The sequence below is a fragment of the Dryobates pubescens genome, chromosome 1 (assembly GCF_014839835.1).
Source record: "Dryobates pubescens isolate bDryPub1 chromosome 1, bDryPub1.pri, whole genome shotgun sequence".
NCBI lineage: Eukaryota > Metazoa > Chordata > Aves > Piciformes > Picidae > Dryobates > Dryobates pubescens.
In genome coordinates, this window is record NC_071612.1 from 16,463,652 (window position 1) to 16,488,929 (window position 25,278).

The 25,278-nt window shown below is 38.9% G+C and overlaps 1 protein-coding gene across 5 annotated transcripts in view; it reads left to right on the top strand.

Annotated features, from left to right (window-relative positions):
• The window catches only part of SORBS2 (sorbin and SH3 domain containing 2), a 143,523-nt gene that overhangs the window by 66,921 nt on the left and 51,324 nt on the right, over positions 1-25,278 (top strand). For 2 of the 5 annotated variants that reach the window (XM_054161803.1, XM_054161835.1), the window contains exon 1: positions 24,499-24,701. In XM_054161803.1, the coding sequence (XP_054017778.1) occupies positions 24,678-24,701 (24 nt within the window). In that variant the 5' untranslated portion in view covers positions 24,499-24,677. Of the gene's footprint in view, positions 1-3,064; positions 3,158-6,335; positions 6,363-7,664; positions 7,790-20,946; positions 21,092-23,745; positions 23,922-24,498; positions 24,702-25,278 lie in introns of those variants that run through there. The other 3 variants (XM_054161828.1, XM_054161810.1, XM_009902216.2) reach the window with 3 other exon arrangements.

Sequence of the window (25,278 nt, forward strand, 5' to 3'; positions counted from 1 at the left end):
GAAAAATTGTAGGAGGAGAATTAGCAAAAGGAGAGGAGCTGAACGGTGTGCTAACAAGAGGAAGAAAGCCCCACCAAAGAGAGTGTCAGGATACATATGCCGATATGAACCCTCCTAGCTAGAGGGCAAGCCAGCACTTCACCTGTCTTTTCCAGTTGGTGGGTAGCTCTTTATTTTTCTCTCTCTAACTGTAAGTCAGCAACATTGGTCCTAGCATTCAGGAGTTTGCCCCTACATGGCCTTTATTCTGCAAGGTACTGTCAGAAACATCTTGTCAGATAATCCTTATCTCTCCTGTCTCCTTCATTTCCTGCAATACCGACTAGGGATGCTTATTTGTCTTTTCCTGATTTGAAGGGATTTGTAGGACTTGCAAAAGAATATCTAGGCACCAACTGTGCTAGGTCCTTACCTGAACTGCATTTGCATGTTAGGCAGCTGTTTTGATTGTGAATTATTATTCAACTTCAGATTCCATTATTACCTGCAGACCTTAGCTGATTGAGGTCTCCTTTGCTTCAATGTTTAAACAAAACCTAGGAAAATAAGACTCTAAACCCTGAAGACTTTCTCATGTCAAAGTCCCAGAGAATTGTGCATATGTGTATACCTATTTCCACACATTTCATTTTTTTGTACATGCCTACACTTTGTATAGATCATTTCACAGTCCTTGAGTATCAGCAGTTATAGTTTGCAAATGCAATGGACAGGTGATTATAAATTCAGCCTTGCTTGCTGTTTTTGAATTCTTTGTTCTTTAGACTTAGAGCTTTTTGGTGTTATTTGGACTTCGAGCATCTGGGTGAATATAGCTAGTATTTGCTGGAAATTTGATGGAGTATGAAAAAGGAATACAGGCTGGAATAAGCTGCTTGAAATTCAACTGTGTAAGGCTGTGCAGATAAGGGAAACAGTCTGAAATTCTTTTATAGGGTGGCTTGCAGATTCTTCTGATCCTTGTTTAGATATAATGCCTTTGAGTTAATGGGAACCTGGCCTGAACGAAGATGAAATGATGGGGGTCCATCATGCATAAATATGTGCTTTCCTGTACACATTTGTACTTTATTGGAAATTTTGCACAATTCAGTATGGTGTATTTGTGCCATTGTGTCTTAACTGAGTGGAAACTGAGTCTCATCATTTTGTACAGATAGTGAGAACATTATTGCAGACAGGGGTTTGCATATGGGCTTGTATATAGAAGGATATGCATATACATACATAGGCAATTTACAACAGCTGTTTTAGCTGTCTTGTATGAGCCTGCATCAAACACTTTCCTAGATAATAGGTCCACTATAAAACCCAGTTTAGTGACAATAAAGATTATTTTGAAGCAGAATTTCTTCAGGTTACAATAATGAAATATTCATAGTCAGCTTTCTCGTTGTCTTTCTCCCACTTCATTTCTCTATCCTGAAATTCCAGGAAGGTAACTCTTGAAAAAAATACAAATAAAGCATTGCTTTGTTTTAATAAAAGATGTGACAGTGTTACAAAATTGTTTGCCTCCTAGCTTGCATTAATCAAAGTAAGCTGTCAAAGTCTGGCAGTATTCGGATACAAACAGAACCTCAATATCAACACATCATCAAATCTCCTTGAAATTACTTCTGGTGTATGTTGGGGGTGGGGGAGTGAGTGCAGGAATGCATTAGTGACTTTAATTACCACTGCCACTCTGTTTGTGTAAGCAAATCAAAATAAATGTGCAGATTTTATAGCCATTGTATGTGTTTCATATGTACAGCACTGATAATTAATTGCAGGTAATGCACTGCTTTCAACTGTTGCTGTCTGAAACCATTTGGCCCTTTCCCTTGAGGCCTCAAATTGGCAATGAGTCTTTGGAACAATGTACACGTAGGGCAGTGGCTCAGATGTTTGCAAGCATTAACAACTATTTAATGCATGTCCTGCAAGAGCTGTGGCCAGAGGGCTCTGCTATTTCAGGGGAATACTAGGATGAACAAAGGAATACCAGGAGCTCATGTCTCTTGCATGTGTGGGTTAAGGATGTCTCTGTGTCTGAAATTATTGCTATCATAAAGAATAACTTCTACTAATAAGTTGCAGGTCTTCCTTAATCATAAGTTTTAAAAAACTCCTTGTCATCAGTCACACATACAAAACCAGAGTCTCTATCATAGTTGTAGTTCTTCTTGACTTTAATTAATATCAAATATTAGAATGAAAATAATTACAGTAGTGAAGAGGAGGAAACTATTCTAGCTGCAGAATATTTACTAACTTGCTTTTACAGCTATGATAAAGGTGCTAAAAAGCTAAGTTGCGGGAGAGCTACCTTCTAATAAGAACAACAAATTTATGAAATAGAACAACAGCACCAAGTGAGAGAAGTAGAAAGGAAGGAAGGAAAGGAGTCATGCAACATTCAGAGGAAAGGTTCTTTCCATTCCTGGTTGTTCAGAGTGGTTTTAGATTTCTCGTCATTCCTTCAGCGTGTCATTGGGTTCCAGACATACTTTTATTTTCAGTCTTCTATTAGATACAAAAGAAGGTGGGGAAGGGAAAAGAAGGATGTCCTACCAAAAAAAAATAATTATGCAATCTTTGGTAAATTTGTTTCTTGAGCTTAAGGGACCCAAAAGGCTGAACAAAAGCACTTTGTCAGCTGATCAAATGTGAGCTTAGTCTATGAATGGTGTCTTTCTAATGCATACAATGAAATTATTTTACAGTGAACACTGATTAATATTACTCTGGAATATTTAATCCTTCACCTTGATTAGTTGTTTGGTTTTACTAATAAGCTATATTGAGGTGATGTTTCAGGTAACAGAATGTATATATTTCTCTAGTCAATTAAGTATTAAATACTGCTTTCATGTTTTTTTCCGAGGTTTATTGTTGTTTAAAGCTTGTGAAATTTTATGCATTCTGCTAATCTGCAAAATTTGCAAATTGACACATTCCTGCAGCAGTTCCCTAACTGCACGCTTATTTTCATGTATGTTTGCCATACCTCACTGTGATATGTTGCATGTGCTTGCTCCTTTTGTCTGGGGCTGCTGTCTGTACTGTTTTGTGCTTCCAGATAGCGGTGGGTGTGCTCGCAAACGTGCTGCAATGTCTGTCACATTAACAGCTGTGAAGAGAGTTCAGAGTTCTCCAAACCTATTGGCCTCAGGTATAACCACTAACCAGTGACATGTACTACTCTTGAATGGCTTTTCTGTAGTGTTATGCATTCATGCAATATTACTCTGCAAGGAGAAGGTTAACCATATTTTCTTGTAGGAAAAAGCAATTATTTACAAAACAATTTTGCCTTTGATATATATATATTAGGTCTTGTGTCCCCTGGGGTTTTTTCAGTATAACATGGCATGAAAACTATGCTTTGTATATTACAAAGCCAGATTAACTTTGAAAAAATAATTTTTCAAGTGTTTGCCTAAAAATGTGTAAAATAATTTTTAAAAAGATACAGAATATTCACAGATTGCATTGGGTTGGGAAGAACCCTCAAAGCTCATTTGTCTAACCCTCCTGCAGAGAGCAGGGACACCTCTGACTAGGTCAGGCTGCCCAGAGCCACATGAAGTTTGATCTTGAATGTCTCCAAGAACTGGCACTCAACCACATCTCTGGGCAACCTGTTCCAGTATTTTACCATTCTCATTGTAAAGGGCTTTTTCCTTACTTCTAACCTGAATAGAATAGAATAGAATAGAATAGAATAGAATAGAATAGAATAGAATAGACCAGACCAGGTTGGAAGAGACCTTCAAGATCATTGTGTCCAACCTATCATCCAACACCACCTAATCAACTAAACCATGCAACCAATCACCCTATCAAGTCTCCTCCTGAAGACCTCCAGTGATGGTGACTCTACCACCTCCTCAGGTGGTGGAATCTACCCTGCTCCAATCTAAAACCATTGCCCCTCATCCTATTCACATAGAATAGAATAGAATAGAATAGACCAGACCAGACCAGACTAGACCAGGTTGGAAGAGACCTTCAAGATCATCGCTACAAGCCCTTTTAAACAGTCCTTCCCCAGCATACCTGTAGATGCACTTCAGATATTAAAATGTCATTTTAAGGTCTCCCTGGAGCTTTCTCCTCTTAGCCAGAACTGCTTCCTAGCAATATTCATGTCTGGTTTTGCAAAATGAAATCTTAATGGGCGTCTATGTCTGCTGCCCAGGTTCACTGGCGAATCAAGTAGTTGTAGGTATAAATCAGTAAAGAATCTTGAGAGATGTAGAATAATTTACAGCAATCTGAACATGCAGCCTCCATACCAAACAAGTATAATGGAGGAAGCTGGATAAAGAATGAGCCCCAAAAATAACTGCAAGATCATGTCTTTGTTTTGCAGGTCTTTTCAAATATAATACTAATCCCCAGGAAGAGGAACTGTAAGAATTTGTGAAGCAATTAAAAAAATTGGTTGCTACTCTTTGTGAGGCTGCACCTCGAGTACTGTGTCCAGTTCTGGGCCCCTCAGTTTAGGAAGGATGTTGACTTGCTGGAACGTCTCCAGAGAAGGGCAACGAAGTTGGTGAGGGGTTTGGAACACAAGCCCTATGAGGAGAGGCTGAGGAAGCTGGGGTTGCTTAGCTTGGAGAGGAGGAGACTCAGGGGTGACCTTATTGCTCTCTACAACTACCTGAAGGGAGGTTGTAGACAGGCAGCCAGTACCAGAACAAGAGGACACAGTCTCAGGCTGCGCCAGGGGAGGTTTAGGCTGGATGTTAGGAAGAAGCTCTATACAGAGAGAGTTATTGCCCATTGGAATGGGCTGCCCGGGGAGGTGGTGGAGTCGCCGTCATTGGAGGTGTTCAGGAGAAGACTTGCTGGGGTGCTTGGTGCCATGGGTTAGTTGTTTAGGTGGTGTTGGATTGGTTGATGGGTTGGACGCGATGATCTTGAAGGTCTCTTCCAACCTGGTTTATTCTATTTTATTCTATTCTAAAAGGGTTCTTTGAACTTCTGTACATAAATTTGAAGAAAGATTGGGTTCTTATTTCTTAGCAACTCTTCCAAGAATTATTTTTTAAGCATGCAATACAAGCCTTTTAATCTCTTGCTTTTTTGCCCTTAAAATTAGCGATGAGTGCTTTTGGTACTATCATTCCTGTACACTAAAAATATTTTTAATTTGTTTAGAGATGTCATAATTTTAATTTCTTCAGGATTAAAAATATACCTAATATTTCTGCAAGTAATTTAAAAAATAATAATAAAAAACCAACCCACACCAGAATTTCAATCCTGCTCTGTGCTGGCAGTATATATGTGTCAGTTTTTCTGTTTTGCTTTGAAGTGATGAAGAAAGCATCTGGTGTGAAGGGGAGAGAAAATCCCCGCAGAATCTGTAGGCATCTTTCTTGGTTTTGAATTAAACCTTTCCAGATCATCCGAAATGAGTTGTATTTCTTTCAATATCTAGATTTTAGATGGTAGTCTATCACAGTATCAGCAAGGTTGGAGGAGACCTCAAAGATCATTGAGTCCAACCTGTCACCACAGACCTCATGACTAGACCATGGCACCAAGTGCCACGTCCAATCCCCTCTTGAACACCTCCAGGGACGATGACTCCACCACCTCCCTGGGCAGTCCATTCCAACGACGAACAACTCTCTCGGTGAAGAACTTCCTCCTCACCTCGAGCCTAAACTTCCCCTGGTGCAGCTTGAGACTGTGTCCCCTTGTTCTGGTGCTGGTTGCCTGGGAGAAGAGACCAACCCCTTCCTGGCTACAACCACCTTTCAGGTAGTTGTAGAGAGCAATGAGGTCTCCCCTGAGACTCCTCTTCTCCAGGCTAAACAATCCCAGCTCCCTCAGCCTCTCCTCATAGGGCTTGTGCTCAAGGCCTCTCCCCAGCCTTGTTGCCCTTCTCTGGACACATTCAAGTGTCTCGATGTCCTTCTTAAACTGAGGGGCCCAGAACTGGACACAGTACTCAAGGTGCAGCCTAACCAATGCAGAGTACAGGGGCAGAATGACTTCCCTGCTCCTGCTGGCCACACTATTCCTAATGCAGGCCAGGATGCTGCTGGCCTTCTTGGCTACCTGGGCACACTGCTGGCTCATTTACTGGGAGAAAAGCACCGCAAATGCTGAAATAGCAGTGATTAAAATAACAGCAGCTTTCAGCACAGTATAACCTTCCACAGAATTTGTACAATAAACATTGTACAGTTAACCTGTGGTCTAACGTACTGAGGTGTGCTTAGGTAACAGGAGGGTATTAGTTTACTGAACTGAAAGACTCCTACATATTTGTCAAGTTGCATCATTGTGTTTTTATTCCTAACAGAAGTTAATGTTGGATATTTCTTTTTCAGGGTCTGATCCTCAATCACCAGATTCAGGTAAATAAATCACTGTTATTCATGCATCAGTGTAATACTATGTAAGTGAATGAATTATAACAATCTTCCATTTATTTGATATTTTTATTACTTCCTTCATCAACATTCTTTAAGGAAAGCACTGCTGAAATTACAATAATTGTAAGTGATTAAGACCACAAATTCAGGCTCATTTGAAAGCATTATTTCCTGTAACACAGTATATGTTGTCCAAAAAAAATTGTGTTGTAGAATACAGACTGCTTATTTTCCGCCTTTCACTTCAGTAGCACTTGCTATTTAAATCCCTTTTTCTGCCCACCCCACTTAGCAGCCTATTCACATAATGTGTTACTTTTCCCAACCTTTTTACAATACTTTGTCTTCAAATCTTTAACTTGTGGAGACAGGATAGTAGCTCCCTCTGTGTTTGGACAATGCCTTGAGGGCTTTTACAGCTCTGAGGATAGAGACAATACGTGGTTGGTTGGTTGGAAAATCAAGGTGTCATTCAGATTAGGAAATAAGATGCATTATTAAAGGAGACTTTATCACCATGTTTCAGTATTTAAAGGGTGGCCATAAAGATGGAGACTCCCTTTTTGCAAGGAATTGCATGGAAAGGATGGCGAGTAATGGGTGCCAGTTACTCCTGGGCAGATGCCAATTGGATCCAGTGGAATTTTTTTTCACAATGAAAACAATCAGCCACTGGAATAATCTTTTCAGGGAAGTGGTGGATTCCCCTGCATTGGACATGCTTAAGATTTGGCTGGACAGGGTGCTGGACCATCTTGTCTAGACTGTGCTTCCCCCCAAGAAAGGTTGGACCAGATAATCCTTGAGGTCCTTTCCAACCTGATATTCTATGATTGGAACAAGTAGTCAGCTATTATGGTGAAATTTGGTGAAACTGCCATGACCAACTAAGTTTACGTGAGTTGGGATGATTTTCAAGTCAGTATAGCTGTAAAGTTCAAGAACCTAATCTATGAAAGTTCTTCATTCTGCTATACACACGGGCTAAAGCACCAGCATCTCTAAAGGACCCCCCAAGGTTAAAAATCCATAGTCTGTAGGAATGTCATGGAGAGATATATCAGACTACTACCACTAATACTGTCAGTGCTTGAATTTTCTAAATTTTAAAGATAGTATTTTGTGAAGTGGTAGCTTTAGCCCTGTTTTTTAACTTCCATGATGATAACAGCAGCAGTGTTAGTTGTATAGCAGCTAAACTTTTCCACAAGTTTTTAAAACAGCAGGTTAGCTACGATGATAGATAGCAATAGAGAGATACTAATCTATTTTTCCTCACAAAAGCTTGGAGATCTTACAATGATGGAAGTAGAGAGACACTGAATGGAGATGCCTGCAGTTCATCCCTTACAGCAAAAGGTTTTAGGAGTGTGCGGCCAAATCTGCAGGATAAAAAATCACCAACTCAGGTAAAACTGAACGCACCAAGGTTCACGCTTTGGCATTTGTGTGGGTGTCATTGGCATATATGGGTGGGATACCTCTGTGGAATGTTGTCCTGATATCTTCCAGACAGTGTGAGTCACGTGTTCATATGGGTCATTATGAACTGTTTTACTGCATAGATAAAGTATACTCCACACAGGATACAAACCCCCAGGTTAATTACCAGAAATTGCTTCTAATGAACAAGACAGCCAGCTAAGTAAAAGGAGTTCATACACAGATAAAAGCTTTCAGGAGTAGTCTCATACTTCAAAGAGTATTTATTAATATTTTACACTCAGAAATGCATCAGTCATCAAAATAATATCTGAGGGTAGAGGTTTATTAATTATGAGAAAGAGAGTATTTCTGCCAGTTTTGCAGAACAATATAATTAGAGTACACTAAAAAAAACCAAACAAAACTAAAACAACCAACTTAACTTGGAAACGTATTTGTCTCTCAGAGAGATAACTGTATCAGTGTCAGTACTGTCTCTGCTACTATTTTAATTCAAAAGTGTGTTATATATGTGTGCTACCTGTGAATAATAGCTTGTTATCTAAGATTATGGAGTACTTACACATCTAAATAATCTCACAGTCATAATTCTTGTTCAATATAATAATTGGTTTTTTAAAAGAAAAGGTACTATTGTGGGCTTCTTCTGATCCCAGTTTACCCCAATCAAATGGAACATCTGGCTTTCTAGGCACAAGCTGTACAGCCCTGCACAGCAAAAGGTAGTGGGAACCTGACAAATTCAGTTGCCCCTTGAACAGAGCAATGTTGGGATTAAACCCCTTAAGTTGCTATTTCCTTTATATAGGTGAAAGAAAAACTGAGTTATCTCACACTAATATTTACTTTCTTTCTGTTTCTTCTTCAATGTTATTTTGCTGTGTGTGGATGCTTTTGGCAAATAAGGCACCTCTGCCACCCCCTAGAAAAGAAAGTTTTTGGAAAGCAAGAGTAACTAATCACAAGAATGAAATTAATCTCCAGGCAGTAACAACTGATCCAGCTAAACACCTTCCCACAAACACTGCCTGTTACACTAATGAGACATCTTTCCAGAAGACAATGTCTTCTCAAATATCTAACACAAGTGTGTCCTATGCACAAAAAATCATTAAACCGCTGACCTCAGCGTCCAGTGCAGGCACAAGCACAGTAGCTGGTATTAGCACTACTCTCCATCAAGGTCAAAGGCAGCAGTCTCAAAAACGTAAGGTGTCTACCCTGAAATTAACCCGGACACATGATCCAGCAAGTACCATTGATTGTAATACACAGCAACAGCTGAAGCCTGTTGAAGTGCCAGTGTTTCCACAAAGGCCTTTCTCGCCTGCCTGCACCCCTGTGCCTGAGGTACACACAGCATCTCTTTCCATTCAGATAGCTCCCACCCCTGACAATAAAGCAGAGCCTGAAATCCAAGAACATCCACCTAGTATTTCTCCAGACACTTCAAAGATGTCTTCAAAGGATTTGGGACAAAAATCTACAGTTCTTCCTTCTTCACAGGCTGCAGAATGCCATGTGGTATATTTAATTTTCCATCTTTTATTTTAGATCATTCCTGAATCACTTAATAACCGTCTGTTTAGTGATACTTATGTTATCAAAGTTAGACTTTGTGTTTCCTGGGTAAAACTACCTGTCACACGGATCAAAACAAAACTGAATAAAACCTGAAGTTTTTGTAAGGGTACTGGGAAAAAAAAAAAATTAATCCAGCTGAGCTGGAGGCAGACTTCTTTGGTCCCAGGTGAACACGTTATGTAGTTGTAGGTGATGCACCTGCTTAAGCGTTTTTTCCTAGACGGGGTTGCATTAGGAGTGGTATGCTGCCACAGGTGCTGGAAGGATAAAGTATAGATAGAAGAGGATTGGGTTGGGGGAGTTCTACAAATGGCCCTCTACCAGTTTGCTAGCTCCACCAGAAAATATATGTTGGTAGTTGGTGTTTTCTGCAAGGCTGATCATTGCTGTCTCCTATGTGTCCTGTGCAACAGTGCTTTTGAAACAAAGTGAGTTAATAAAATCCTTTCTCAACCATCACGAAGCATCACAAGGCACAAGCCTTTTAAATACAGGCATCAAGGGATATGGTCAGACAATAGGACAGGTGTAGGTGTGACCAATACAACTTGTGTGTCTTTCTTTTTGCTGAAAACCAGTTATTCAGCCTGTTAGCAATACGATGCTTTATATATGCTCAGATAAATCAAAGGGTCGGAAGGAAGAATTAGGGGAAGACGGCTAGGAAGAATTAGGGGAAATACCTTTTCTCTTTTTTTATGATCCAAAACAATACACAAATCAGAATGACTAAAAATAATTTCTCTTTTAGCTGCCTATTTTTTTTTTTCAACAAATCAAAAGTCAAAACACATTTTGCAATTGATTTTTATTTTAGAATCTGTTTTAGTTTCACTATGAGCTGACAAAAGTTAGAGGAGTAGCTATGACTGGTTTGGTAATTCTACCCTTATTTTTCTGCCTTCTTGATTTCCATGTGTGGGAAGAAGGACCAGAAATTTGACAGCTGGGGTTTTTTGAATAAAATAATAACATCTCAGCTGATCACAGGGATCATTAAGGAATGTAGCCAGCTTTTCAAACTGCATTCATATTTCATCTCTTGCTCACAAAATTCAGCTGACATACTCCCTGATGTTGAACTAACTTTATGTTACATAGCTAAAACTAGAGTACAAATCAGCACGAGATGATGTAAAATTCTGTATCAGAGGAGGTCCCAAAGACAGAATGCCTCGGGTTAGAGTTAGAAATGAAGGCTACAGGTATGTGTCTTTCAAGATCTAATTTTTTACTCAGATATCTAGTTGAAATCTTGGAACTGTTCTAACCAATCCCCCAAATTATGATCACTTTTAGAACTATGTCTCATGGTATTTGTGAAATTCTCAATTTCTCTCACATAGACACATCAACTCTCAGTATACTATGTATGATGATGCTTTCATTTTTTAAATTGTTTTAGGTTTGGAAGCTCTACAGGATTTTCTGCCCCAGTTAAAATATAGGGAGCTCATATGTTGTTGTGTTAAACGATATCCTCTAGGTATGATCTCAGATTGTAGATTAGGATTAGCAATGTGCAGAACAGACACACAAACACTCAAAACTAAATATATTAAGTTAAGCCCTGTAAAAACAAACAGCTCTCCCTCTGCATCTGGGTTTATGTATGTGGAGGAAAACGAGGGAAGACTGGCTACTCATCACTTCTTAAGAGGTGGTGGATGAGCAATACTATCTACATGTGTAGGGAACACATATATTGCGTCACAAAGCACGGGCAAATACAACCAAGAGAGCTCGTATGATCCGAGCCCATGCACAACATTTTTAATGCATCTTTTTACTTTTGTGTTCCTGTTTGTGCTTCATTTCAGATCTTGTCTGCTGAAGCTTTTTGAGCAAGCAGAAGTGTGGTGTAACTCACCAAGTGATGTTTTGTAAATACTTGTTTGTAGAGAAAGGTTAAAGCCTTTAAAAGTATATATGACAAGAGAAGCGTTCAAGTTACTCAATATTAGTTTACATTATTGCAGACTCAAGAGAGACTGCTCTATACCTTACTGCAGATACGGCAGAAATAACCTAATCAATTTCAACAGAGCCATTAGCATTTGTAAGTATGAGACTAATGAAGACTAATTCTGTTGGCCAAGTCTCATATGGGAAGACGTTCTGAAGAATTCTGAGCTGCATCTTCTAAACAAAACAACCCGTATTGCTGTATTCATTTTGTTTCTGGGTTCATAAAGGTCCTCCTGTTCTAGATACTGCTTTCTAAAACAGAGAATGCAAGACATTTGTCCTGTTGGGGCTTTTTTAATTCCATGGATGAGTGAACACTTGGTTTAGTCCTAGTGTCCTGGAGGAATAAAAACTGCTATTCTAGCTGTTTATGAAAGCGTTCATTTGTCAGCCTTGCAGCTGTAGACCAATAAATCAAGGAAAATAAGCCTGGAATTAAACTGATTCAGGAATAGTGGAGGGGTTATCCCATACATTACTGTTTGTTAGGTATTGACAATACTTTGAATTATGTAGAAGAGAGAGAAGATAGGTTTCAGTGTTTGGGGACAGATGCCAAGCAAAGCAAATCAAGCACATAATTGTCATTTTAAGTTCTGTATCACTAGCATAGTATTGCAGAAGGGCTGAATTCCATCTGGCTAGGTAGTAAAAATGGGCATAGGATTTTAACTTGCAGCATCAGTTTGGACATTTTGACATCAGCTTTTAACAATTAAAAACAGAGGTATTTTTACCCATCTGTGCAAGTGTATGAGTGCAATTTGATTGTTGACTACTAAACTCTGCTTATGTATTAACAAAATGAGTTTATTCACTTATCTCTGAGTTTCCTTACCTGTGTCTTGACTGTTGAAGCAAGGCCAGCACTTTGGTGTCAGAAGTATCCTCATACCACTCCCCACAGACCTTGCATTAAAAGGATAGTTAACTGGTTTTGAAGCTAATACTATGGTCACATATCTACTTCATGGGACTTGGGTAGCAGCCATATTCTTCAGGCTGACATTTTATGATTTGCTGAAAGGTGAACATTACTAAGGACCAGCAGAAAGCTGCACTTGAGACCTTCATTTTCCTTCCAGGCTGTGATGACATTTACCTCTCTTCCTCAAGTGTTGCTCTGCAGCTCAACATAAATATGTAGTCTAACTAGTTTTTCATCATTCTAATTAAGTACCTGTTTGACATTTAATCTGCCTCACTTCTGCTAAAATTTCTTGTGCTATAATAACTGTACCAACCTTAATCTGAAGCACACTGAGTGCAACTGGTATTAATAAGTTTTTTGGATTGTATTCAGACTTTTCCTCATATTTTTCACAGCAATGAAACTTATGGCTTGGTAATAGCCAAACTGGTTTAGAGTTTACCAACACTCCATGGTTTTTTAACTGATGTAATCATTTTTGTATTATAATTATGATTTAAATCACCATTTCAGCCATTTTAGTCTATACAGCTGAAAAACTCCATGTTGGGAATCAGTACCTAGAATTACTGCATTCCTTCTACCCAAGCTGTAAGAATAACTTCTATTATTTGTAAGAATTTGGCTTGACAGAATTAGCTATTATTTGCCACTCACAACGAACTTAATTCTTTAAGAACTCAGTTTCATTAGCTCTCTGGATGCACCCTGAATTTCTGTTCTTGTGTTGTCCATCCCTTCTTTTCTCAAGCATCCAGGCTGTCTTATCAGTTTAAATCCAGAAGGCTTCCTAGATTTCTCAAATCTGAACAAATTTCCTGTTATTTTAACAATTTAGAGATCAATTTACGTATTTTGATTCAGTCATATGCAGCTTTTCTTTTGGGAATGCTGGGAGAATATCTGGTATCAAGGCCTTCAGAGCTTCATACTGGCTCTGCCTCATAATTGCATTGTGATCTCTTGATTCATGTCTTTTCCTGGAGTTCTTGAGTTGTGACACGGGTGATCAAATTAATCATGAATTATGGTTCTGTCTTCCCTGTATGTATCTGTGAGGTGAAATTACTGCTTATGTGTATGTAATCCACACATCTTGAACCCTTGATACCCTATGCTGTGTGTATTAACAGAATGAGTTTGTTCACTCATCACTGAGTCTCCTTATCTGTGCCTTGACTGTTGAAGCATGGCCAGCACTTTGGTGTCATTAGTAAACTCATACTACTCCCCACAGATCTTGCATTAAAATGATGTCTGCTTCACGTCTGCATAGGATTCTTTTTCATAAAATTATTGTCATCATTTTCCATTGGTCCTTTGAAGTTCCCATTGACAAATTTGTTATCTCTAAAAATCATATCTCCTTTTCCAGTCAATTATCTGTTGTCGATTTTCACTGTTATTGATTTTCTGATTAAGAAGTAATCTGCTCAGATTTACTCTAGGGAAAGGTTTCCTTTATTATTATTTTTCATCTTTTCAATTGTAAATTTGAAATACTGCTGTGACTAAGATTTGGGTTTTAAGCTGTTCAATTAAGTGTCTTCGCTGTTCTAACTGCAGATTTTGGCTGCAGCTTCTGGCTAATTTTATGTACCCCTAGAGGTCCAGTAATGCCAAAGAGTTCTTTTGAGCCATTTGGAGCAAGTGATGGATAGATTTGGAGCAAGTGATAGATAACATGCTTAAGATTCTTTTCTGAAATTCTGTTTCAAAGGGATGGTTCCACTGGCCTCATCTCATTGATTTCAGCAAGAATTATGGAACCAGACCCCTAGTGACCCTCTCATAAGTAGCAGAGTCTGGGTTGTGTTCCATGTCTTCCATAAGGGCTTTAGAAGATATTTTGAGATTTTTGGATTAAAATGCCAAAATGGCATTTTAATCTGATGGCTTGGCACATTTTTTTGAATGATTAACAAGATCTGCCTATTTCAAGTGTAGGAAATAGCCATGATATTATTGGTAACAATGGGATACCTGTGAGTAAATACGGCTTTTTTAAGTGGTAATTACTGCATGTGGTATCATACCATCCTCTATTTTATATAAATCCTGCACATTTTCCCTGCAGCTATTCCAGAGTTCCTCAGCCCTATTAAAAGTGAAACCATTAGTGCTGAAGTAGGCAGTATTTTGATGTACTTCAGGAACTGATTTTAAAGCTTGTGGCTAAGAGTGTAGGATTTGTGCAGCTGTTTAACAAAGATTGGATGCCAACATGCTTTTCATACATCTTTAATTCAAAAAGAAGTTGCAGATGCAAAAAGCCAGTTTCAGGACTAGTTTAAACACAGAGGCCTGTGACTATTTTGAAGTAAAAAGAATGTACAGCTTGTACATTCTGGGGCAGTTTTCAGAAGCAGTTCTATGAGGATATTCCCTTATACTTTTAAGGAATTACGCTGAAGGGAAATACCTAGTGTGTTTTGGTTTGGTTCAAAGTCATCTCTGTCCTGTTCTTGTGTTGCCAGTCTTTGTTGATCCTCAGATTTATACCCGTCACCCTAACAATCCTTGTGTCCTCTAATGTTGAAAAGGCTCCTGTGTGTACATGTTATCCAGTAGGCTGAAAGGGTGCCTCCAGGGTGCTTGGAAAATCTAAGGTCATCCAAATGTTTTTATTAGAGAGACAATGGAGAAGATCTATTCTATCACAAGAGGCAACACAACTTCCTGCTTGCAGATCATATGACTATTCAATATCAGCATTTCCATTTAACTTGTAGCCCTGCAAGTCCTGTGTATTGCAGTTAATTTCAAAATTATACCTGGTTTTTGACCAAAAAAAAAGAGAGCAATGTTTAGAGAGATCAGACTTGTATATCCTCTTTTGGTTTTAGAAACAAAGTGAGCATGGCATTCTCTATTGTCATGTTTATGTAAAGTATAAAATAGTGTGAACCTTCCTGACACATAACTGCAATCATTAATAGATGCAGTACCTTATGCATATATTCATACCCAGCACACTATGGTTTCTGGCATTGCTTCCACTAGTATTTGGTGCATTCATCCCTTTTGTGTTTTTCTGCTGTAATATAGAGCATGGTTGATTTATTTCCTAATCCATGTGAATGTGAACTTCCTCAGGCTACTGAAAAACTTAACACTTTTGTAAATCTCCTACACACAGCAAGAGGCAAAGGGAAGTTTTTTATTCATTTGGTAATCTGTTTCTCTTCTTATTTTTTTTTTCCCTCAAATCTCAGCTTGGAAACCAGAAAGTAACTGCCCCTGTGATGGAGGTAAATGCTTCACAGACACACAGACAAACAGCAACAGAAGCTTCTCCACTGCCTCTTCCTCATCCTGTGGTACCAGTTAACAGAGCCTCTTTCTCACCAGACAGTGGCACCCACCTAGTACCATATTCTTTACCAATGTTTGATGAATTTTTGCCTTCACGCTTTTATAAAACCCCAGCCCTTTCACAATTTTCCTGTAAATGCCCATACCTAGCTTCTGAAAGTGTTATCCACAGGAATGAAACAGCCTCTGTAAGCACAGATTCTGCCATGAGTGAGTGCTCCTCCCGCACAGTGAGTGAGTCCTCCACAGCCATTCTAGATGAGCTGCAGACTTGTAGCTATGATACTACTGACTGCTCTGAAACACCTTCCCCAACCTTGAGCCAGATGTCTGCTGTGTCAGATGGCACCACCTTAACCAACACTGCTGCCACTTCTCATGTAATTATGCTTCCTTTTTTCCTCCTCCATTTTGTTCAAACAGGTTGTCAAAGTGGAACAGAATTCAAACTTGTCTGTCATCCCATTGCATGGACAGTTGTTATTATTTTGCTGTGTTCAGTCTGACAGTATTTATTTGCAACAGTTGTGGGGAAAAAAATATATCATAGCAGATTTGGTAATGGGAAGATGGTATTAAACTGTTGCACAGTTGTATGCTCAGCTGAGGTGTATTGAACACTTTGCTGAAACTAAAAGAATAAATTCTATACATAACTGTTCCAAATGCATTAAAAGCGAGTGTTCTGTAGAGTTTGAAGACATTAATTTAAAGTGTTGTTAGTAACATACAGGTTTGTGAGTTTATAGCCTCTGGGCACTACCACTATTCTTGTTTTATACTGAAGTACAGATTTCCATAATATAACTTTTTTCATTCATAGTAAATGTTGGCACTATTTAACACAGGTTGTTGGGTTTTTTCCCCAGCTGTGACCACTGACTGCACAAAGCTATATTTCTTCTCTCAACTAACCTTTTTCCTGTCCCAAGCACTGTTTCTTACAGGAGGGAACTTCATAAATAATCTTACAGTACACAAGTGTCCCGCTACTTTTTGTTAAGGAAACAATCTGTCTTGCAGTTCGCTATTTTATACGTATTTTATACATGCAGTTCACTTTTCTGTATCTCAATACAATCATATATGGGCAGAAAGAAAGTATGGAATGTGGGTCAAATCCGGATCACTTCCTATTTCTCTTGAGATTATCTGCAGTATTAAAATGAGTCAGAACAAAGCCTTCATTTAGATGGATCAATTCATTGCTGAATTACAGAACAGAGAGATGTTCTGAGATCAAAGTTTTACAGGGTCATGACAGTGTTCAAACTTTGCACAAATACTTCAGCATGCAATAATTTTCACATCTGAAAAGAACAAACAATATCTTTTTAAAAGTTTCATGTATATTTTATGTGAAGTATTTTGAGCTCAAACTCGCACATAGTCACCTGGAAAGCTGTTGTCTCTGTGTGCTCTGGATGCTGTTAAAAAAAAACAACACATTAATAACAGGCATGTAAAATCCATAATTCCTAACTCTTGTAACACAGCTCTGAAACCATTTATTTATTTATTTATCTGTTTATGTATTTTAAGGAATCTTCACTGTGAATCTACATATAGCCCAGTAGCTCTAACCAAAGATAGCATAATCAGTATGGACTGCAATGTGTAAATAAGGCATAATCAACACGTGACTGTTTACTAGCTGTGGGAAGCATGGAATAGAACACTTAGCTTTTCTTCTAACCAGCTTCTGAAATAATCAGCTAACTGTATTTGTTTTCTTTGAGCACTGCTTTTGTAAGCTAAAGTGAACAGTCCTTCCTTCTTTCCATTTTTGGGTTGTCTTCCTATAGAAATATATGTTAAGGTCAGGTCTGACCACCACTTTCTCTCTTAGACCAGACAGGGGTGAGCGTAGCCGTTGTACATCACTAGTGGCCAAAGAGGAAGGATGAGTATCCCATCAGAGGAGAAATATCCTCAGTCCTAAGAGCCCCATAGAAAATAAGCTGCTGGCAAGACCCACCTTTGCTGTGTAGAAAAGGCTTAGTCTCCCATCCTGTGTAGAGGAGGGCCAGGTGACTATAAATGGGTCTGTGAAATGAGAAGATGATGGGGAAGCTGGTGGCAGAGACTTGTGCTCTACTCTGTAATGATCTTCATTCTCAAAGGAGGCTCCTATTGGTTTTGTAGATGAAAATCACTGAGTGAACAGTGAAAGTAGTACAGGATTGTGCCATCCAGCACTGTGTCTCCATAAGAATTACGCTTTCAAAGACATTATGCCCACATTGGGGATGTTTGATTATTCTTGAGGTACTTCATGAGAGCTTAGGCAAAAAGATGCTACAACAGATACTAGGAGAAACAGCGTTAGGAAGAGCTGAATCAACAAAACTTTAAAATATACCAAGCAAAAGGCAGACCTAAAACCATAGTTAATTTGCCATACTTCTAGTCAAAGATTATGACTTCTTTGAAAACAGGAAGTATGAGAATTGTAATTCTTATTTGGGTTTATGCTTAGAACTGGAGTTAAAATTGGGAAACAGCTGTTTTTAAACACTAGGTTTTTCTGATTCTATTCCCATTATAAACATTTGCCTTATGAAGTAATTTTCATGGGTTCTTTTTGTTTATGTAGTTTTAAATTGTGGAATTGAATGGAAACTTGGAAGTGGAAGGTACACATTAGACTTTTTTTTCCTCTTTCCTGAGTTCCAAGACTGTCTCGAGCTTCACGAATTGATCCTGGGTATTTTAGCCTACTTCAGTGTTGAGGCTAGGAGTGTGCTGTGCTGTGCAGCATTGTTGCACAAAACTGTTTAGACACCTGTAGTGGGATTTCTTTCCCTTTGCCACCTGCCTCAGCAGGAAAAAAGTTGGAAAGCAGCTGCAGTCCCAAATGAATGCTTTCTGCTCTGATTCAGAAGTCCAGAGAGCTGGTCTTTCAGATGCACAGGAAAACAAAAGGACATTAAAGCCAAGTATCTAGAAGGAATCTTTACAAGAGGTTGATTAGCTGGCACAAATAGTAGGTGGCTCTGCCACCAGTGGAGAACGGGTAAAGTATACTAGAGAAGAAAAAAGAAAAGTTAACTGGAGGACCCTAGGGAAATGAATAGCTTGAAAGAGAGAAAGTTTATTTGCTTAGTAAGCTGGGAGGAAAGTGCATTTTGGTGAAATTAGTCTTTTCTGTATCATCTTATTTTCCCACAAAAGAGATTACCTAGGAAAGTAACAGATCTGATTCATGAATAGGCATCTTAAAGATTTCACTTCCTTGTAAAATCTGAGAAGAAGCTCTGTCATGTGAACTAAAGCATTACATTCTCAGATTGAAATGTCAGTAACTTCCAAAGGATTCCAAGGGCAGAAAAGGCCCTTGAAACTCAAAACTTCACAAAACTATCTTTTGTAGCAAACTCTCCCCAGTGCAAAATGCGTTACATAAACGAATCCAAGAGCCACCTTCATGGAAACTGTGAGCAAACAGAAAGTCATTAGGAGCTAAGAAATTATAGCTGAGCTGATACACACTGAAATCTTTAGAAGGAACCTCAGAAAATTCATATATGGATGTGCCACATACACATTTATGACTGATGTACATCAGCTACCTGTGTGGATTTTGTTTTCATAATAGTGTATATTATATAGCATAGGAGCCTTACTATCTAACTCAGCTATTTGATAAAGTCCATCACAAAATTATCTTGACTTTTTTATTACAGAAATTCAGAGAAATAGTTTACCAACCCATAAAGAACTCGCACTAGTTCTGTTCCTCTCTTCAGAGAAACAAAAGTTATATTAAATGACTAATAAGGTGTAAGATTCAGGACTTTGGTGGGGGAGGTCCCTGGAAACAAGTTTCCCAAGAAGATGATGGCAGAAGAGAATGGGTGAAACCCTGAAGTAGCCTAGAGGTGTCTGGCCTAGGAACCTGATCTGAAAATAAGGCTTCGTACCTCTTGAATTGCTATCTTTGAGCTCATGTAGCTTTTGTATTCTTACAGCTCCAAGTTCTTTTGGAAGGGGGGATGGTGTGAGCCAACTTAGTGTACGTTTTGGCTCTTGACTTTGTTGAGAGAAGAAACATTTAAACCCAAAAGTTTTCATGGAGACATGACCACAGCACAAACTTTTCAGCTCAGTTCTGAAAACAGGCATCTTTAAAATGAGAACCCGCTGAATGCATCTAAGAGTTCACATGTCTATATAGAATTTGTTTTGCTCTCTTAGCTATTGGAGGCCAAGATGTTAAAAAGTTGAATCAAATCCATAATTATCAAAATACAAACATATGTGAGAGATCATGAAACACTTTACATTTTTAAATGTAAAAATAACATGGTTTTTAATATGTTTTTAATCTGTTTTGCTGCTTCAGATACTTTAATATTTTACATTTACAGCGTGGTTTAGTTCTCTTTTGTTATATACAATTAAGCACTTTGTAGCACTTCCGATTCTCTGCTGAAGGAGTTCTGCATCAAAAGAGATGCTTCAGAGAGCTTCTCTCCCTTTTCTGCTGAAATACTACCCCCTTGTTTCATCCAGTGCTTTCTCAATATCTCTATTTTAATCCTTGCAACACTCCTCATAAAAGTGCTCGCTCATGTCCACATGTGGGGATTCTAACCCTGGGGGCAGGGAAGCAGATTGTTTCAGAAGTACCTCTTGTGACTAAAACAGATGGTTTGTGATGCTGCTACACTGCCTTAGCTTTCCCATCTTATTAATTTGATTTTATTCTGTTGTTTTGTGGTTGTGGATTTTTTTTTTTCTATTGGTGCAATTTATTTTTATTGTGATTGATTACATAGCAGCATTCCATAGTCACTCCAGCTGGCTTCCATTTTTTAAAGGAGATTTGGCTTGCTTCAGCTAGTCTTAATAAGACTTCTCCCTTCTATCTGCATTCAAATTCCCATTAATATCACCAGGGCTTGAGCATGTGCATTAAGGGAATATTTCTCCAAGAGTGAGCCATCTGTGGCAGGCAGCCTTTGTCACACAATGAGAGGAACTTTTACTGCCACTTTTTATTGCTGTCAGACCTCTGCAGACCTTTTTTGTGCCATCTTGATTGCCTTGACCATGGTCATTCTGTCACCTCGCCATGACTCCAGCATGCTTTACAAACAGCGCATAGGAGGAGAGAAAAGGGAGAGGTACAAGGTACATAAGAAACACTCTGCTCCCCTTGCTACAAGTTTTATATTTCAGTGAATGCAGATGCTGTTATGGCTAGGTACCTGACAACTGGCAATTGTTGTTTGGATGAGTCTTACATCATTCTTTGTAGGGATTGCAGTTGGAAGGCTTTGTGTGTAATTTAATGGGATATTGTTTTGTTTCTCTCAGGCTCAGATCACCGTGAATGGGAACTCTGGCACTGCTGCCAGCCCAGTGAGTCACTTTCAAAGGCCTTTTTCCCCTTCTTCAGCTTACCCTCCACCAGCTTCGCTCAATTCCAACATTGTTATCATGCAGCATGGCAGGATGATGGGTAAGCCTCACACAGAATGTTTGCTTTAAACATTATGCAACATATTCCAATTCACATGCAAACAATTGCAGAGTGCTTCACATCCATAATGAAGGTATTGTCCATTCATCTACCTTGGGAAGTAAATGCAAAAAGGAATAGTATTTATTGTTAGATACAATAGCAATCCTGATCTGGAGTTTTATTAAGTTTTATTACATGTGTGACAGTGACCTCTTACCCCCTTCCTACTGACTTCACTGAGGAAAGAGTGTATGTCAAAACAGCTCAACCTGTGCAACCCCTTCAGATTTTGCCTTCATTAAGAAACCAAGGGCCAACTTTGTACAGTTGTTCTCCCCATAACTTTCATAATCTTCAGTAGAAATGCTGCCAACAAAGGGAGGAGTTCTGGACTTTTACATGCCTACAGCCATGTCAATCTGCACTTTGCTTATAGTGATTTTATTTTTTTTTTTTTTGGTAGGGCATTGTTAATTTTATCTGGAAAAAAAAATGTGAATCAGCCTTAGAAAGGCACTTTCTCAGTATAATCCAGGTTTTCCAGCACAGTCATTTGCTTGCTGCTTTTCCTATCAGGTTTTTGCATATTCAGATAAGAATATACATGCAAAATAATTTGAATGTGATCCTGGAACTTACGTTTTTGTTGTGTATGCATGGAAATTAGATGACAGTTCTCTCAGTCTTGAGACTCAGCTTCAAGAAATGCTGCTATCACTATTGCCCTTTGGAATGGGCTGCCCGGGGAGGTGGTGGAGTCACCATCATTGGAGGTGTTCAGGAGGAGACTTGCTGGGGTGCTTGGTGCCATGGTTTAGTTGTTTAGGTGGGTTGGATTGGTTGATGGGTTGGATGCGATGATCTTGAAGGTCTCTTCCAACCTGGTTTATTCTATTACTCTATTATTCTATCACATTAATAAGTACAAAAACTGTACATGTGGGCTTCTCCACATCCCACATTCCCAGAATTATAGAACCTTTTATGCTTCCACTTTGCTGATCTAAAGGTCTGACAGTTCTGACTTGGGTGTACCTGAAATAAGTAAAGCATTTTCCTGTTATTTTTATTCCTACGTGGTGTGGAAGTCCCAGGTTCCACAATGACTGGTTTTGTTCTCTTTGCTCATGTGAAAATCCCATTGATGGCCTCAGTTTAAGACCTATGAAGAATGAAGGATCAAATCCAAAATTTTTTCCAAATTTAGCACTGTGCATTTTGGGACAAAGGCCCAAATATTCAGACATTTGCCACACAGAGTTGCCCCTCGCCATATATGTGTGCAGGATTTCAAACTTGAGTAAACAACTGAAACAGCCTTGCCAAATCAAGCTCTCTGCAGCAGGAGTGAGTGCAGAAATACTCAAATAAAAATTAGAGCTTTCAGTCACTAGAGCTCCTTTTGCTGATGTAGATTACAATTCAAATACTCTGCATCAGAAGAATCAACAGATGTTAATGTCCACAGACAGTTGTAATCTTCACCAGTACTGCTGGAATATTTATTTTCCACTCTTGCATTGGAAATGTCTCACAAGCACTGCAAACAAAAAACAAAAAACAAAACAAAAAAAAAAAAGATGCTTTGTCATAACAGCCCACTGGTCTACTGAAACATGCTGCCTGAAGAGATGGGGCTGGTTTTCCTGCATGCAGGAAAGAAGTACATTGTCTGCAGCAGTACAAATTCCAGCGATGACACATTCCAGCATTTTTGTTAAATTAATTACTCCGCATTTTAGAGGGTTTTAATTTCATTAATTGTGAAGGGAGATTTGGGGAGGGGGTATAAATATTGCAAGTCACCACAAGCCTAAAGTACTGTAGTAAAGTACTGTAGGTAGATCATCAGGTTGCGCTACAGATGTCAAGCTACCGAGATCCGTTTTTCTGCTTTAGGTGTGGAAGTGCTCAAACATGCTAACTTTTAGAGGTGAAATTGTATATCAGAATTTATTTATTATTATTGTTACTATATACAATTTATTATTATTTAAACATAGAATAATCATAGAATAAACCAGGTTGGAAGAGACATTCAAGATCATTCAAGATCATCGCGTCCAACCCATCAACCAATCCAACACCACCTAAACAACTAACCCACGGCACCAAGCACCCCAAAAATCTATTCATCAAAACTTAATGTTTCTAAACACATCACCTAAGTGTTTGTGGAGGGCTGTATGGAATCATTTCCTGTGCTTTCAGAACAGCAGTTTGCTAGGGTGAGAAGGAGGGAGAAGTTTTGACATTATATCACTAGTTTCAGTGAATTTATAGGAAAGGTGCAAGAGTGTGACTTCTACGGGGGGAAAAAAAATCTGCCACTATTTCTGGATAGATTTGCTGAGAATTCCATCTGTTTTTTTTCTTTCTTTTTTTTTCTGGGATATTTGTCAGCACAATGCTGTGAAAAAGTACCCCTAATATAAAAATATCTGGATGAAATAGCCTCTCTGGCCCTTAAAAAACTTTTTGTTCTGCTAATGTAACACTAACTAGAGCAAAGCACTGGATAAGTTTTTTTGCAGCGTTGTGTATGTATGTGGTTAAGGCTATTGTCAGTCTAAGCATAGCATAAGTAAATAGGGAAGCACGAAGTATGATTGTTGTATTTTACACAATATTCTGTCATGTTATCTTTACAGAGTCCACAGAGACATACTCACAGCATGTTCAGACCGTTGGCAGCACCACCACCAGCAGTACAATACCAATCTGTAGATCCTCAGAAGAGGAAAAAAAAATTACAGTCATTAAAGCTCCACATTATGCAGGGATTGGCCCGGTAGATGAATCTGGAATCCCTACAGCAATTAGAACGGTAGGAAATTCTGGGGAATCTGTGTATGAACTCTTACAATGATTTGATTGTTGGTAATGGGTTTTTCACATTCTTCTGGTCTTATATAATGTGGAATACAGTGTGCGTAATCAGCGAGCTCATGAATATAATATTGTGTGTTGACAGAAAAGGAGAGTGCTGACGGGAGCATAATTGGGCAACCTCATGTTTCTAGTTTTAATTAGAAGCAGCCAAAATTTTCTCTCTCTTGCCTTTTGGAGAGATGCAGTAATTGCATTTGTTTTGTGATTTCTAAACCAAATTTTATGCGTACTATAGGTGTGTATTTGTGCGCACATATGTGGGGGTGTGCATGTAAATCTCATGCTTCTGCATTTTTTGGCACAGTGGTTCTCGTGTTATCAGGGTAGTGTGGAGATGAATACTTTTGTTCTGATAATAATGTGACTGGCATTTTCATGGAAGTGCAATATATGATCATTGTGCCCCAGAGTGACACGAATAGGCTGGAAGCCCTTCCATTGTGAATGGCCCAATTTTGATCATCTGCCACTAGTCAGTGGCTTGAGTGGTCCGAGGATGTCGAACTGAAGAGTTTTGTTTTCACTTTGATGAAGCATTCTTTCCACTGCTCTCAGGGCAGCCTCTTCTGGCTGGTCCAGAGAGCACAGTGGCAGCTGCACTAGGTCTGTAAAGGAAGTGCTTACTGGCCTTCCCAGCCAGAGAAGAACTGCTGTGCTAGACGGGGAAAGAGTGAGAAGAGTTGGAGCCAGGATGAAAGCGGCAGAGCCCTTGCAGGTGAAGTCTTTGTGAGGTGGAAGGATGTAGCAGCTGTTGGATGTGTCCTCTCTGCTAATACTGATGTATGGGGCTGTGTTGTATTGCCAAGAACTGCTTCAATGGATTCAAAAATTGGGGGGGGGGGGGGGGGCATAAGGAACTGATGGAGAAAAGCAATAGGAAAAAATCAGAGTAAGTGGTAAGATGGAGACAATTTTCATAAGATTGGGGGGAAACTCTGGCATTTCTTGCTTTATTTTTACATTGAGAGTAATGCAAACAGAATCTTAAAAATGAAGAGACTTCTTTGCAACAATGCTCTAGTTTCCTACCCCTTTTTAAAATAAATATGCCCTTATGCTTTAAATAGGATAAAGTAACTGGGTTTGTTCTGTTTAGGTGTTGGGGGTTTGGCTGATTGATCTAACAGGATGCATTATCAGTTATATAAGGATCTAAGAGAAATCTTCCTCAAGTGCGTTTAACAGCGTTGGCAATTTGCCAGCCGATATTTGACTTTCAAATTGTGTTGTCTGTGTGTCTCAGATTTTCTCCTGAAAGCGTAATGCAGTTTGAGTTAGAACATTTTTCAGCT